Source organism: Epinephelus lanceolatus, chromosome 22, assembly GCF_041903045.1.
Source record: "Epinephelus lanceolatus isolate andai-2023 chromosome 22, ASM4190304v1, whole genome shotgun sequence".
NCBI lineage: Eukaryota > Metazoa > Chordata > Actinopteri > Perciformes > Serranidae > Epinephelus > Epinephelus lanceolatus.
Window position 1 is genome coordinate 6898063 of NC_135755.1, and position 15929 is coordinate 6913991.

The 15929-nt window shown below is 43.3% G+C and overlaps 1 protein-coding gene across 2 annotated transcripts in view; it reads right to left on the minus strand.

Annotated features, from left to right (window-relative positions):
• Nucleotides 1-494: 494 nt before the first annotated feature.
• LOC117245930 (uncharacterized) overlaps nucleotides 495-15929 on the minus strand; it is a 29671-nt gene continuing 14236 nt past the window's right edge. Inside the window, exons 1-3 of one of the 2 annotated variants that reach the window (XM_078163899.1) lie at nucleotides 7174-8264; nucleotides 4692-4694; nucleotides 495-1215 (exon numbers count right to left, since the gene is read on the minus strand). In XM_078163899.1, the coding sequence (XP_078020025.1) occupies nucleotides 643-1215; nucleotides 4692-4694; nucleotides 7174-8133 (1536 nt within the window). In that variant the 5' untranslated portion in view covers nucleotides 8134-8264 and the 3' untranslated portion in view covers nucleotides 495-642. Of the gene's footprint in view, nucleotides 1890-4691; nucleotides 4695-7173; nucleotides 8265-15929 lie in introns of those variants that run through there. The other variant, XM_078163898.1, reaches the window with a different exon arrangement.

The following is a 15929-nucleotide window of genomic DNA, read 5'->3' on the forward strand; positions in this document are numbered from 1 at the left end:
TGTTTAGTTTTATTTAATTAGTTTCAAAACATGGACTCCAATAAAGTTGCAAAAAATTCAGAGAATATTGTAGCCCTCAAACCAGACAGTGTGACTGTAAAACAACATGTAAGCTACATCTTCTGTAAACATAACATTTCAATAAATTCAACACATATTTTCTGCATTTAAACAGTGCAAACCCTGCAAATATAGGACAGACAAGTGTGAAGGGGGGAGAGAGAGAGGGACTGACATGCAGCAAAGGGCCACAGGCTGGAGTCGAACCCGGGCCACTGCGGCAACAGACTTGTACATGGGGCACCTGCTTTGTGCAGATTTCTTAAAAGAAAACTACGATCAAATTAGTTTAAGAATAGCTCTCCTGCTCTGGATCCAAGTATAAAAAAGAGTCACAGTGCTGCATGCCCTGCCCCAGACAAGCAGCAAAAGTCCAGTCACAACTGGATAGCAGGTTTTGACCCAGCTTGGCTGTCAGAGGGGAAATACTCCCCCTGGCTGTACAAGACTGATCTTGGTAAGTAACAAAGTAAATACATACATTTAAAAACATACATACATAAATGTTTGGGTCTGTGTCAGTCATGAGTCTTTTTAAAATCTTATTCAAAATACATTTTTTTTCCAGACTGAACAGCTGGATCACTTTTCTCCGTGATGAATTTTCATGTGTGTTTGTAAATATCCATTTTGTGTAAATGATTTCCCACACTCAGAGCAGCTAAATGGTTTCTCTCCTGTGTGAGTTCTCATGTGTTTCTTCAGATCTGCCCTGTAACCAAATCTTTTCCCACACTCTGAACAGCTAAATGGTTTCTTGCCAGTATGAGCTCTCACGTGATTCTTCAAATCTACACTGTAACCAAATGTTTTCCCACACTCAGAGCAGCTAAATGGTTTCTCCCCTGTATGAGATCTCATGTGTCTTTTCAGATCTCCACTTTGACCAAATCTTTTCCCACACTCAGAGCAGCTAAATAGTTTCTCCCCTGTGTGAGTTCTCATGTGTTTCTTCAAAACGTCACTGTAACCAAATCTTTTCCCACATTCAGAGCAGCTAAATGGTTTCTCTCCTGTATGCGATCTCATGTGTTTTTTCAGATCTCCACTTTGACCAAAGCTTTTCTCACACTCAGAGCAGCTAAATAGTTTCTCTCCTGTGTGAGTTCGCATGTGTTTCTTCAAAACTCCACTGTGACCAAATCTTTTCCCACACTCAGAGCAGCTAAATAGTTTCTCTACTGTGTGAGTTTGCATGTGTTTCTTCAAAACTCCACTGTGACCAAATATTTTCCCACACAAAGAACAGCTAAATGGTTTCTCACCTGTATGAGATCTCATGTGTATCTTCAAATCTCCTCTGTAATTAAATCTTTTCCCACACTCAGAGCAGCTAAATCTTTTCCCACAAACAATCAAATCATTGACAGGGACTTCATCATTTTTTAGAGAGTTGAAACCTGACTGAGGTTCTCTGGTCTCTGTCCAATCATCACTGTCATCAGTCTCAGGTTGTAAATGTGTATCTGGATCTGAGTTCCTGGCTGGTTCTGCTCCTCCACAGTCCTCTCCCTCTGCTTCTGTTTCCATCTGTTCAGTGTGTCTTTGATGAAGCTGTGAGGACTGAGGTTTCTCTTCATCATCTTCACTCTTCACAGGGACAGGAGAGAATGCGAACTTGATGATATCATCCTCCTCCAGCCCTTGAAGCTGCTCTCCCTCCTGACTGATCCAGAGTTCCTCCTGTTCCTCTTTAATGTGTGGAGGCTCTGGGTCCTCCTGGTCCTCTTTAATGTGTGGAGGCTCTGGGTCCTCCTGGTCCACACTGGAGCTCCACTCCTGCTGCTCAGGGGGAACCTCTTCTTTAACCACCGACAGCTGCTGGATGTCTGCAGGAAACACACACACACACACACACACAAAGATGTTACAGAGAAATGTGGTCGGTCATTCATCCATCCATCCATCCATCCATTTTCATCCGCTTATTCAGGGCCGGGTCACGGGCGCGGCAGGCCAAGCAAAGCACCCCAGACATCCCTCTCCGCTGGAGGACCCCAAGGTGTTCCCAGGCCAGACGAGATATGTAATCCCTCCAGCGTGTTCTGGGTCTGCCCCGGGGCCTCCTACCAGTGGGATGTGCCCGGGATACCTCCAGTGGAAGGCGCCCCGGAGGATTCTAATCAGATGCCTGAACCACCTCAACTGACCCCTTTCGATGCGAATGAGCAGCGGCTCTACTGCGGGCTCCCTCTGGATGTCCGAGCTCCTCACCCTGTCTCTAAGGCTGAGCCCAGCCACCCCACGGAGCAAACTCATTTCTTTCCGGCTCAGCTCCCTCTTCACTACGACAGACTGGTGCAGCACCCGTATCACTGCAGAAGCAGCACCGACCCATCTCACGCTCCATTTTACCCTCACTCGTGAATAAGACCCCAAGATACTTGAACTCCCTCACTTGAGGCAGCATTCTCGGAACCCATCGGCTGTACTCGGTGTCTGACTTCCAGCAGACGGCGATACAGCCTCTGGGGGCAGACCCCTGATTTTTTGGCATTCCAGTTTGATTTGGCCGGAGAAAGCGAACTTCCGTTTCTGACTTCCGTTTATATAAGTAAATATGCTGAACCATTGCGATGGATTCAGAGTTTGCAGTGACGCCAATTATGTTCCGCCTCGTTAGTTCACCACATGGACCGTTTAACCTGGCAACAACTGCAGCCAGCTCAAACGTGATTGGTCAATATCACGCGGACTACAAACAGCCTCCAATCGGAAACCAGGGCTCTTCCGCTCTTCTTCCGGAGGCAAGATCTCCGGGGTTTGCCTGCAGACTCTACATTCACTGAATCATGAGTCTGTATATAGAGACGATTGAGGCAGTAACTCTCCCCGAACCTGGAGAGGGCAATCCACCGGTTTTCGACAGAGAACCATGGCCTCAGACTTGGAGGTGCTGACTTTCATACTAACTGCTTCACACTCTGCTGCAAAACGCCCCAATGGATGCTGGAGGTCATGGTGTGATGGAGCCAACAGAACCACATCATCTGCGAAAAGCAGAGATGCAATTCTGAGGTCCCAAAGCGGACCACTTCCTCCCCCCCCGCTGCGCCTCGAAATCTTGTCCATGAAAGTCACAAACAGAATTGGTGACAAGGGACAACCCTGGCGGAGGCCAACACCCACCGAGAACATGTTCGACTTTACACCAAGTATGTGCGGACACAGCTCTCACTTTATTGTCTCGCCTGAGACAAGCCCTGCTTTCCCTTCCTGAGTCGGTTAACGGTGAACTGCCAGAACTTCCTTGAGGCCTGTTATTTGACCAGGGTTGACGCCCCAGTTGCTGGACACGCTATGCTACCTTCTTTATCCAAATGTTGATTCAGAGTCCATGAAGCTTCTTGCATTGCATCACCGAAACATTTATTTTGCGTGTGCATGGCAAAGTCCATCTGTTATATACATATTTGACGTTCAGTACAAAACAAACAAACAAAACTGTAGCGTTCCGCGCCATTGCGGTCAAAAACCATTTGCCCTTCCGGGCCAAACACCTGTGAGGTCACATCCTAAAATACCTGAACTCACCAGGTGACAGTACAGCGCCCCCCAATGCCCACACAGTGAATTACACAGTTAGAAGCAAACCTCCTAATAACACATTTGGCTCCTATAAGGCCAACCGAAAGTCCTTCTCCATAGCCTCCCCAAACTCCTCCCACACCCAGGTTTTTGCCTCAGCGACCGCCACGGCTGCAGCCCTAATGGCCAACCGGTACCTGTCTGCTCGCCCTGTGGGCCCGCCATCCGCAGGGACAGAAATTGGGGTCGAGTGCATTGTGTGCCGAGCGGCAGGCATAGGACAGATGATTATAGACTGCATAATAATGACATGATCACTAATATAAGGAAACCTAAACAAACAAGGTTTAACTCATTGTTAACCCATTGTTCCCACCCAGTCTATCTGAATTATGTTGCATGGACACAGTGGTAAAGCAACACTATGTCCAATGTACTCTGATTTAATTCTGCCATCTAGTGGACACTTATGCGAATACAATGTACCGAATACTGTTACATCAGCTTCCCCTCCGAAACTGATGAAATGGCTGCACCCAATAGTAAACGTCTTGGTACGTCAGAAATGTACCTGTTAACAGGCCATTTCTGTCGTCTTAATGTGTATTTGACGCGTTAAAACCAACATATTTGACTTGTTAATACGGACGACAAAACAGACGTTTAGAACCCTTCCGGAAAAGCTAACGGCACCACAGAAGCTAACGGCACCAGAGAAGCTAACGGCACCACAGAAGCTAACGGCACCACAGAAGCTAACGGCACCAGAGAAGCTAACGGCACCACAGAAGCTAACGGCACCAGAGAAGCTAACGGCACCACAGAAGCTAACGGCACCAGAGAAGCTAACGGCACCAGAGAAGCTAACGACACCACAGAAGCTAACGGCACCAGAGAAGCTAACGGCACCACAGAAGCTAACGACACCAGAGAAGCTAACGACACCACAGAAGCTAACGGCACCAGAGAAGCTAACGACACCACAGAAGCTAACGGCACCAGAGAAGCTAACGCGACGTATAAACGTCGACAGACTGAATATTTATTGAACAAACTTGCAGTTCTATCATTAATAATGAACTTGTAATGTTTAATGAACAAACCTGCTCTGTGTAACCGAAGCTGAGGGTTGAAAACAGCGTCCAGTAGTTTCCGTTGTCGCTCGTTCTCCTCTTTTGATCGACAAAGTTCCTCCTCGTACTCTGCTATCGTTCTTTCAAACAGCCCAAATATCTCTTCAGCAGCCGCAGTTAGTCGCTGCTTCACCAACGCTCTCAGCATTTGGACTTTAGACATGTTCACACTTTAAAAACACAACAAAGACACTCTAACACACACTTCCAACAGACGCCATCTTGTTCAGTGTGACGTTCGCAACAATAAAGAGTAAAGCTTCCGGTAGAGATGAGCTCATGGGCTTCAAAATAAAAACATGCAGGAGGATAAATGATGAAAATACGCTTAATCGAAAGAATGACTTTTATTTAACTGTTCCAGTTGATATTTAGTTTAGTTCATTTGATTTTATATATGCAATTAAAAAAAAATTAGTACATGAGCAACAGAAACATGATGGAAAGGTGCGAAAAATCCTTGGAGTGACTTTATCGAGGCACTTTCCAGTGTATACCCTAATCCATTAGTTAACTTAGTAAAATACTACAAAGTGGAAAAATAGAAAGACAATGATAAAATCCATACAGACCATGTACATGATAACACAAAATTAAGATCACTTAATATTAGTAGACAGTTTACACAGGGAATCCATAAGTGTAACATCAGAATGGATACATCCAGCCTTTAAAGGGGAACTGATGTTTTTTCAACCTAGGCCCTATTTTCCGATCTACTTTTGTCTAAACGAGTGATAGGATGTTCAGTAGTATTATTTAATATAGCGCGCTATATTAAATAATAAGGGTCTCAGACAGCGTCAAACAATGTCAAAATACGTCCACTTAAAGTGCATTTTTTTCACACAGGTAGGCACAGATTGTTAGCATAATTATCCAACAACATAACAGAAAGGAGAAATGAACGCCTATGTTTTCCTTGAGCTGGATTCGGACATGTTCCTCTGCCTGTTGCAATTTTATTATATGTGCTACCGAAGTAATACTGCTCCCTCGTTTGACGCTGTCTGAGTGCCCTATTCTTTAATATAGCGCACGCTCACGGGCTGCAGGCAGGTCAGCCCTAGCTTCGTACTGGAGAAATATCAAATATTGAACATCCTATATCTCATTTAGACAAAAGTAGATCGGAAAATAGGGCCCAGGTTGAAAAAAACATTAGATCCCCTTTAATGTTTTGATGGGCAGTTTACACAGATAGTCCATAAGTGTAACATTCAGAAAATAAAATCAAACCTTTAACACATAATCCATCAGTATAACTTTTTTCCAGAGCTGAGTGTTGCTCCATTGTTATCTGCTGTGTTCGTGGATCCAACCATTGGGAGATGATGAGTTTTTTTCTGATTCTTAATAGTATTGTTTTCTTGGCTATAGTTAACAAGTAGGGCAGAGCTGCCAACTCTTTTCCAATGAAAGTAGCTAGCATTAGCTCCAAAAAATCGCTTAAAGTCTCCGGATGACATCATATGCATACATGGATGTTGATGACGTCTTCGTAGACTGAATCACTGTGACCTTGATCTAATCCTTCCAGGTAGAAATTGCAAACTGTTGTGAATTGCAGTGATATGTGAATTCAGCAAACCTGTTTATTTGTGTTATTTTCAGCCATGACTAAAACATTTAAAGATATATAGTTTAACACCATGGTTCATCCTGTCTGACATTTCTGCTGTGCTTATTTTATGTCGTGAGTTGCTTTATTACTTCCCTTACTTTCACTCGCCTCTGCAGCAGCTGCTCCTCTCATCCATCAATCAGATCAGCTCTAATTGGAGCTCTTGATCAGTTATCCACCCCATGACTCATACTACGGCTGCTAAGGAGAAACACAATAAAAACAACCAACGAAGAGTTCCACATGCACTGTCGTTGTGAACCCGTAAAACCTCTGAATTTCAAGAGGGGACACAGAATGATACAGATGGACCCAAAAGAGACTACAAATGGCATGGGAGCTAGGTAGAAAAAAGGGCTGTTTCTATCAAAGGAGTCTGGTGACTGTGGACGGGGACAGCAGCAAAACCTATCTTAGCCACATAAAAACAGGGTCACCTAAACAATATCCACATCAGTTTTACAAAAATGTCTGAAATGATGTTTTCACTTAATCATTATGGGCTATTTTGTGCAGATTCTTAGAAGAAAGCTATGATCAAGTCAGTTCTAGAATTTAGCACCCAGAGTACCTCTCCTGCTCTGGATCCAAGTACAGGAAAGAGCCACAGTGCTGCATGCCCTGCCCCTGACAAGCAGCAAAAGTCCAGTCACCAACGGATAACAGGTTTTGACCCAGCTTGGCTGTCAGAGGGGAAATACTCCGCCTGGCTGCACAAGACTGATCTTGGTAAGTACATACATTTAAATACATAAAACATCAATGTTTGGGTCTGTATCAGTCATGAGTGTTTTTAAAATCTTATTCCAAAGAGATTTTTTTTCAGACTGAACAGCTGAATAACTTTTCTCCTGCATGAATTTTCATGTGTGACTGTAAATTTCCATTTTGTGTAAATGATTTCCCACAAATTGAGCAGTTAAATGGTTTCTCTCCTGTATGCACTGTCATATGTTTCTTCAGATTTCCATTTTGACCAAATCTCTTCCCACACTCAGAGCAACTAAATGGTTTCTCTCCTGTGTGAGATCTCATGTGTTTATTCAAATCTCCACTGTGACCAAATCTTTTCCCACACTCAGAGCAACTAAATGGTTTCTCTCCTGTATGAGATCTCATGTGTTTATTCAAATCTCCACTGTGACCAAATCTTTTCCCACATTCAGAGCAACTCAATGGTTTCTCTCCTGTATGTGCTCTCATGTGTATCTTCAGATCTCCACGGTGAACAAATCTTTTCCCACACTCAGAGCAGCTAAATGGTTTCTCTCCTGCATGAGATCTCATGTGTCTCTTCAGATTTCCATTTTGACCAAATGTTTTCCCACACTCAGAGCAGCTAAACAGTTTCTCTCCTGTGTGAGTTTTCATGTGTATCTTCAGATCTCCACTGTAATCAAATCTTTTCCCACACTCAGAGCAGCTAAATGGTCTCTCTCCTGTATGAGATCTCATGTGTCTCTTCAGATTTCCGTTTTGACCAAATCTTTTCCCACACTCAGAGCAGCTAAATGGTTTCTCTCCTGTATGAGTTATCATGTGTCTCTTCAGATCTCCACTGTAATCAAATCTTTTCCCACACTCAGAGCAGCTAAATCGTTTCTCACAAACAATCAAATCACTGACAGGGACTTCATTATTTTTCAGACAGTTTAAACCTGACTGAGGTTCTCTGGTCTCCGTCCAATCATCACTGTCATCAGTCTCTGGTTGTAAATGTGTATCTGGATCTGAGTTCCTGGCTGGTTCTGCTCCTCCACAGTCCTCTCCCTCTGCTTCTGTTTCCATCTGTTCAGTGTGTCTTTGATGAAGCTGTGAGGACTGAGGTTTCTCTTCATCATCTTCACTCTTCACAGGGACAGGAGTGGATGTGAACTTGGTGACATCATCCTCCTCCAGCCCTTGAAGCTGCTCTCCCTCCTGACTGATCCAGAGTTCCTCCTGTTCCTCTTTAATGTGTGGAGGCTCTGGGTCCTCCTGGTCCACACTGGAGCTCCACTCCTGCTGCTCAGGGGGAACCTCTTCTTTAACCACCAACAGCTGCTGGACGTCTGCAGGAAACACACACACACACACACACACACACAGATGTTACAGACATCAAACTTCAGACTACAGACTTCTACAGATCTCTGAGCATCAAACAGCTTCACAGTGTTCACTCAGCTGTGTCAGAGTGAGTGAGGTTGAGGTGAGCTTTAATTTCATAGCAGTCATTAATATGTACTGTTACTCTTGTCATGTCTGGAGGCTACAGTGTGGCTCTTTATTTGCTCAGTCTAAAGTGAATTATGTGAGAATGATTGTCCATTGGATGCGAGAGCTTGCAGTGAGTCAAGTTTGATTACTGGCAGCCTAGAGTAAATAAGATGCTGTTAGTACATCAACTCAAGTACTACTGCAGTACAAATTTGTGGTTCTTTAACTTCACTCGAGAATTTCTAAAAAAGTGTATGAGAGTGAGGCAGAGCCAATTAGGACTGGGTATCGCCACTGATTTCCTGAATCAATTCGATTTCGATTCAAGGGGTCTCGATCCATTATCAATTTGACTGGGGATTTTTCAGTTACAAGACCAGTCCCTCCAGGATCTCGCGACAGAAAAACCTTGAATTTGCGGCAAATTTTGTCAAAAATTGCGATAACATTGCAGCAAATGACAAAAATTACAAGTCAGGAGAAAGAAAAATAAAAAAAAAATTAAGCTGCCTCCAAAAAATAAGTCATGTAATCACTTGCTATAATAATCATACTGAATTTTACAAAAACAGCTGCAATAAAGTTGCAAAAAATTCAGAGAATATTGTAGCCCTCAAACCAGACAGTGTGACTGTAAAACAACATGTAAGCTACATCTTCTGTAAACATAACATTTCAATAAATTCAACACATATTGTCTGCATTTAAACAGTGCAAATTCTTATGTCCATACAGAGAGTTTCTCAATACTGTAATGCCATTAGCGCATTTGATGATGCGTCTGATGACGTTTCAAATTACGTCGCATTCGCGGCGACTTCCGGTCAACCGTAAAATATGGAAAAAACATGGAAAAACCGCAGGAGTTTTGAAAAATTGCAAGCCCCCGCAAATATTGCGGACTTTTGTTTAATTTGCGTTAATTATTGCAATCGCAAGATGGCACTTTTCTGGAGGGACTGCAATACCAATTTTTGCTAGTATGTGAAAGAGATTCTCAGAGATCTAACCGTGTAACATTTACAAGGAAGTATTTTTTTAAAAAGAAGAAATTCACAACAGGAATAAAACGGAATATTTCATAATTAAATGTTGTTTCTGGAGCAGCAACGGTAATATTAAAACAGCAAAGTCACAATACAAACTTAATATCTCACTGGAAACAAAATAAAAATGTCAATAAAATAAATCATATTCCTGACATCACAGTACTGAGTGAATTTTCAAAGAATGAATAGAGAATACAGACATCAGTCAGTATCAGTCCTCCTGTCTACTGATGATGACTCACTGCCTGCAGGTCACATGACCACCGACTTTTTCCTCGAGCAGGTTTTATTGCACGTAAAGTAACAAGTGTAGCTGTCATCAGCTCAAGTTATCTTCACCTCTCTCAATTGTAGTGAAGAATAGACATGTCACACATCAAACAGGTCATTCCAAATACACTGGACCCACTGCAATTTGCATATCGCCAGAACCGTTCCACTGACGACACCGTTAATGCAGCCATTCACACAGTCCTTTCACACCTCCAACACAAAAACACTTACGCTCGAATGCTGTTTATATATATGTAGTCCGACTGAAATTGTGCTATCTGTAGCTCGACTAACACACCTCGATAATTTGATTGAAAATCAAACTGTTGCTACATGTATCTCTTTAGTTCGACTTGGCGTTCTGCACATGTGCCACGTTTTCTTTCGCGGGCTTTTACCCAGAAGAAGAAGGAGATAACGTAGCAATAACTCCCGGAAAAAAAACAAAAAAAAAAAAAACATGTCAATGGAGAAGCAGAAGACGCACTTCTGGACGGACGAGGAAACTACATTCATGGTCCGACAGCTAAAGGAGCTAAACATTGTGAAGTGTATGGATGGTAGGAAAACGCGTAACAGAGATTTATTTTAAAAAGTTTCTGAACAACTGTTAGCTTCCTCTTCGGGTCAACCAAAAGTAGTTCAATACGCAAGGACAGACGCCGCCTATCGAGACGGAGTCAGACGTACTTGGTCAGAAATTGATTTTCTCTTCTACACGTATACCCAGACAAGACTAGAAGTCCAACTTGACTGATTAGCCGAGCTAGCTTAGCTCAGTGGACAGGGTGAAAACCTTCAAACTCCTTGGCACATCAGCGAAGATCTCACCTGGACTCACAACACACAACAGATCGTCAAGAAGGCTCAACAGAGACTCTTCTTCTTCTTGAGGAAGCTGAGGAAATTTGGACTACCCTCCAAACTCCTTGGCAACTTTTACAGACGCACAGTGGAGAGCATCCTGACAAACTCCATCACAGTGTGGTACGGGAACTGCACTGTTCAGGGCAGAAAGGCTCTCCAGCGTATCATTAAAACGGCACAATTCATCTGCAGAGCAGCCCTCCCCCCACTACAGGACATCTACGACACCCGGGTCACAAAAAGGGCACTCAACATCATTCAGGACCACACCCACCCACAAAACACACTGTTCACACACCTGCCGTCTGGCAGACGCTACAGAAGTGTGAAAGCAAGAACAACAAGACAAAAAAACAGTTTCTATCCACAAGCCATCAGACGACTTAGCCGGTGATTACCTGTACATATACATATTGGACAATGTGACAATATTTGATACTATTTGCACAACACTCTGACTGTACATAATACTTGCTCTCTTTTTTATTATTACTTATTTCTATTTATCTTAGTTTAGTCAGTGTGTATTTTAGTGGTGTCAAGGCAACTCTTAAAGTAAGAATTTCATTGCCTGTAACCACCTTTACGTTTGCTGTGTACATGATAATAATTCTCTTGAATCTTCAATCTATCAGCTGGATAAGAATTTGTATTAAGTTGCTGCTGGGGCTTGGGGTTTACTTTGTGCTGACTGAATATACTCAAGGCGGGATTTGACGTTTTGTAATTAATAACATGGTTATTGTAGATTAGCTGGGTTAACCGTTAGCTGTTAGCTGTTAACAGTGTCTTTAATAACTCAGTAACTCAATAAACGGTTACAGTTACAGTATTTGTACTAGTTACAACATGATTGAGCTAGCAAAGCAGTTTTGTGTTGCTATGTGTGGCATTTATTTAGTTTTGGGAAATCAAGATGTCCAGAAAGCATCAGTGGCTGCAGCTGACAGGGACAGCTAACAGCAGCAGCAAAGCTAACATCAGGACGCCATCTGTTAAAAGCCTCCCATTGTCAGATACGACATGAAACTACTCCAGTTAGCTCAATCATGTTGTAACTAAGACATCCGCTGGGAAAAATATTTTTTTCACGGACCGTTTATTGAGTTACTGACTGATTACAGACACTGCTAACGGCTAACAGCTAACTATGTCCCTATGCCCCTACGTCGCCCTGCTCAAAATGGTCATCCAGAGCCTGGTAACTATACAGGAAAATTCCACCTACTCTGTTGTCTCAGTGGAGACACGGTGGTTGATAGGGCCGAGCGAGAGGACGTTACTGTAGTAGTTCCTGCCCTCCAAATAGTACCAAGAACTTCTTCAGTGGAAACGGGCCTTTTACAAACAAGCCACAGTGCCCTGCTAGTGCTGTTTGCTGTGTAAGATGAGAACCCCCTGGCAGAAGAGAGAGTTCGTCTCTTCTCTACAGAAGACACCGACAGAGTCTGACCTTTTATTTTTATCCAATTAAGACACAAAAATGACTTGACTCAACTTGCTTGAGACTTGAAGGTTAAAACTTGAGACTTGCTTAAGACGAGCAAATGTGTGACTTGACAGATACCTGACTGAGGTTCTCTGGTCTCCGTCCAATCATCACTGTCATCAGTCTCAGGTTGTAAATGTGTATCTGGATCTGAGTTCCTGGCTGGTTCTGCTCCTCCACAGTCCTCTCCCTCTGCTTCTGTTTCCATCTGTTCAGTGTGTCTTTCATGAAGCTGTGAGGACTGAGGTTTCTCTTCATCATCTTCACTCTTCACAGGGACAGGAGTGGATGTGAACTTGGTGATATAATCCTCCTCCAGCCCTTGAAGCTGCTCTCCCTCCTGACTGATCCAGAGTTCCTCCTGTTCCTCTTTAATGTGTGGAGGCTCTGGGTCCTCCTGATCCACACTGGAGCTCCACTCCTGCTGCTCAGGGGGAACCTCTTCTTTAACCACCAACAGCTGCTGGACGTCTGCAGGAAACAGGAAACACACACACACACACACACACACACACACACACACACACAGATGTTACAGACATCAAACTTCAGACTACAGACTTCTACAGATCTCTGAGCATCAAACAGCTTCACAGTGTTCACTCAGCTGTGTCAAGGCCAAAACACACCTGTGCTGAACAACAGAAGACCCCCTGCCCCTCCCTTGTTAACCCCTCGCTCACGGTTAATGCACTTAAATCGAGCGCCCTGCAGAGCAGCATCCATGTCTCCCTGTGACCTGCATTCATGGACAGCCAGGTAAAGATAGTGTTTGCCCTCAGTCTTGGTTTTGTTTGTTACTGTTGTGAGATTAAACTATTAAAGCATCTCATACAGCCAGCCTAATTTAGGCAATAACCCACCATTTACCAAGTTTAAATAAACCAAGTTTAACAATAAGTAAGCTCGTCTGGCATAACATCAGACCATCTCCCTCCAACTCTCTGGCTGATTCTGGTTCACCAACTTCCTGCTGTGTTCAGAGACAGACACTGAATTGCTTTCCCACTTCCACATGTCTTTAAAAAACAAAACTCAACTCACACAATGCAACTCTGATAATTAATTTAAATAAATATAAAATGCAGTGTTTGTAGGAAGTTGAATTTGATGTAAACAAACCAAACTACCCCCATAAGACTCTTTTCTCTTCAGCTCTCTGTTAACTTGTACTTTACTTGAGTATTTCTATTTCCTGCTACTTTATACTTCTACTCTACAACATCTCAGAGGTTCATATTGTACATTCATACTACACTTCATTTGTTTAACAGCTGGAGTAACTTTGCTGATTCATATTAACAATACAAAATATGACGAGAATAAACATTGATAATCATTTAAGAATGGTAATGAAAAGCTAACGGCACCAGAAAAGCTAACGACACCAGAGAAGCTAACGACACCAGAGAAGCTAACGACACCAGAGAAGCTAACGCGGCGTATAATCATCGACAAACTGAATATTTATTGAACAAAGCTGCAGTTATATTATTAATAATGAACTTGTAATGTTTAATGAACAAACCTGCTCTGTGTAACCGAAGCTGAGGGTTGAAAACAGCGTCCAGTAGTTTCCGTTGTCGCTCGTTCTCCTCTTTTGATCGACAAAGTTCCTCCTCGTACTCTGCTATCGTTCTTTCAAACAGCCCAAATATCTCTTCAGCAGCCGCAGTTAGTCGCTGCTTCACCAACGATCTCAGCATTTGGACTTTAGACATGTTCACACTTTAAAAACACAACAAAGACACTCTGCTAACACACGTTTCCAACAGACGCCATCTTGTTCAGTGTGACGTTGGCAACAGTAAAGAGTACAGCTTCCGGTAGAGATGAGCTCATGGGCTTCAAAGTAAAAGTCCAGAAGTGTTACGTGGAATTGCGGCCTTACTCAGAAAACACACTCAAGAGGATACATGATGAAAATACACTTATTCGAAAGAATGACTTTTATTGAACTGTTCCAGTTGATTTTTAGTTTTGTTCATTTGATTTTATATATGCAGAAAAAAAAGTAGTTCATGTAGTACACACACGCGTTCTGTTAAATTGTGTGCGCGTTTCATCAAAACATGTGTGCCTGGCTGTCACTCCCACAAACCGCAGCAAGAGGACAGATTATACACTGCCTGGCCAAAAAAAAAGTCACCACCTGGATTTAACTAAGCAAATAGGTACGAGCCTCCTATTGGATAATTACTGCATGGGTGATTATCTTTCAGCTGGCAACAAGTTATTTAACCCCAACTGGTGCAATGAGTTGCTTCTCATTTCCTAAACAACCATGTCGAAAGACACATCCCGTGGTCGTGGAAAAGATGTTAGTCTGTTTGAGAAGGGTCAAATCATTGGCATGCATCAAGCAGAGAAAACATCTAAGGAGATTGCAGAAACTACTAAAATTGGGTTAAGAACTGTCCAACGCACTATTAAAAACTGGAAGGATAGTGGGGACCCATCGTCTTCGAGGAAGAAATGTGGCCGGAAAAAAATCCTCAATGATCGTGATCGGCGATCACTTAAACGTTTGGTGAGATCAAATTGAAGAAAAACAACAGTAGAACTCAGGGCTATGTTTAATAGTGAAAGTAAGAGCATTTCCACACGCACAATGCGAAGGGAACTCAAGGGATTGGGACTGAACAGCTGTGTAGCCTTAAGAAAACCACTAATCAGTGAGGCTAACCGGAAAAAAAGGCTTCAATTTGGGAGCATAAAGATTGGACTCTGGAGCAATGGAAGAAGGTCATGTGGTCTGATGAGTCCAGATTTACCCTGTTCCAGAGTGATGGGCGCATCAGGGTAAGAAGAGAGGCAGATGAAGTGATGCACCCATCATGCCTAGTGCTTACTGTACAAGCCTATGGGGGCAGTGTTATGATCTGGGATTGCTGCAGTTGGTCAGGTCTAGGTTCAGCAACAGTATGTGCTCAAAGAATGAGGTCAGCTGACCACCTGAATATACTGAATGACCAGGTTATTCCATCAATGGATTTTTTCTTCCCTGATGGCACGGGCATATTCCAAGATGACAATGCCAGGATTCATCGGGCTCAAATTGTGAAAGACTGGTTCAGGGAGCATGAGACATCATTTTCACACATGGATTGGCCACCACAGAGTCCAGACCTTAACCCCATTGAGAATCTTTGGGATGTGCTGGAGAAGGCTTTGCGCAGCGGTCAGACTCTACCATCATCAATGCAAGATCTTGGTGAAAAATTAATGCAACACTGGATGGAAATAAATCTCGTGACATTGCAGAAGCTTATCGAAACAATGCCACAGCGAATGCGTGCCGTAATCAAAGCTAAAGGCGGTCCAACGAAATATTAGAGTGTATGACCTTTTTTTTTGGTGGTGACTTTTTTTTTGGCCAGGCAGTGCATCTGTTTACATCAAGAAGCAGACGATATGATGAGACAGTGGAACGTGACTGCTGTGACGATCCCTCCGCTCCACTAGTTGTCCCTGCCTTTAGTTGCTGTTCTTTCTCTTGCAGGACTCCGCAGGGCGGAGGGTCATCAGCCCGGTGAGCCACACCTGGGCCCGGTGTGTGTCTCTGTCAAAAGCTCCCTCCTGCCTGTCTTCAGTCTCTCTCTGGTCTGATCGGAGCATGGGCACGGCTGCTGCTGCTGTTTTCTTCTTTTGTTTGCTCCATACATTTCCACACATCCACACATGCTTACACTGCTGACTAAAAAAAA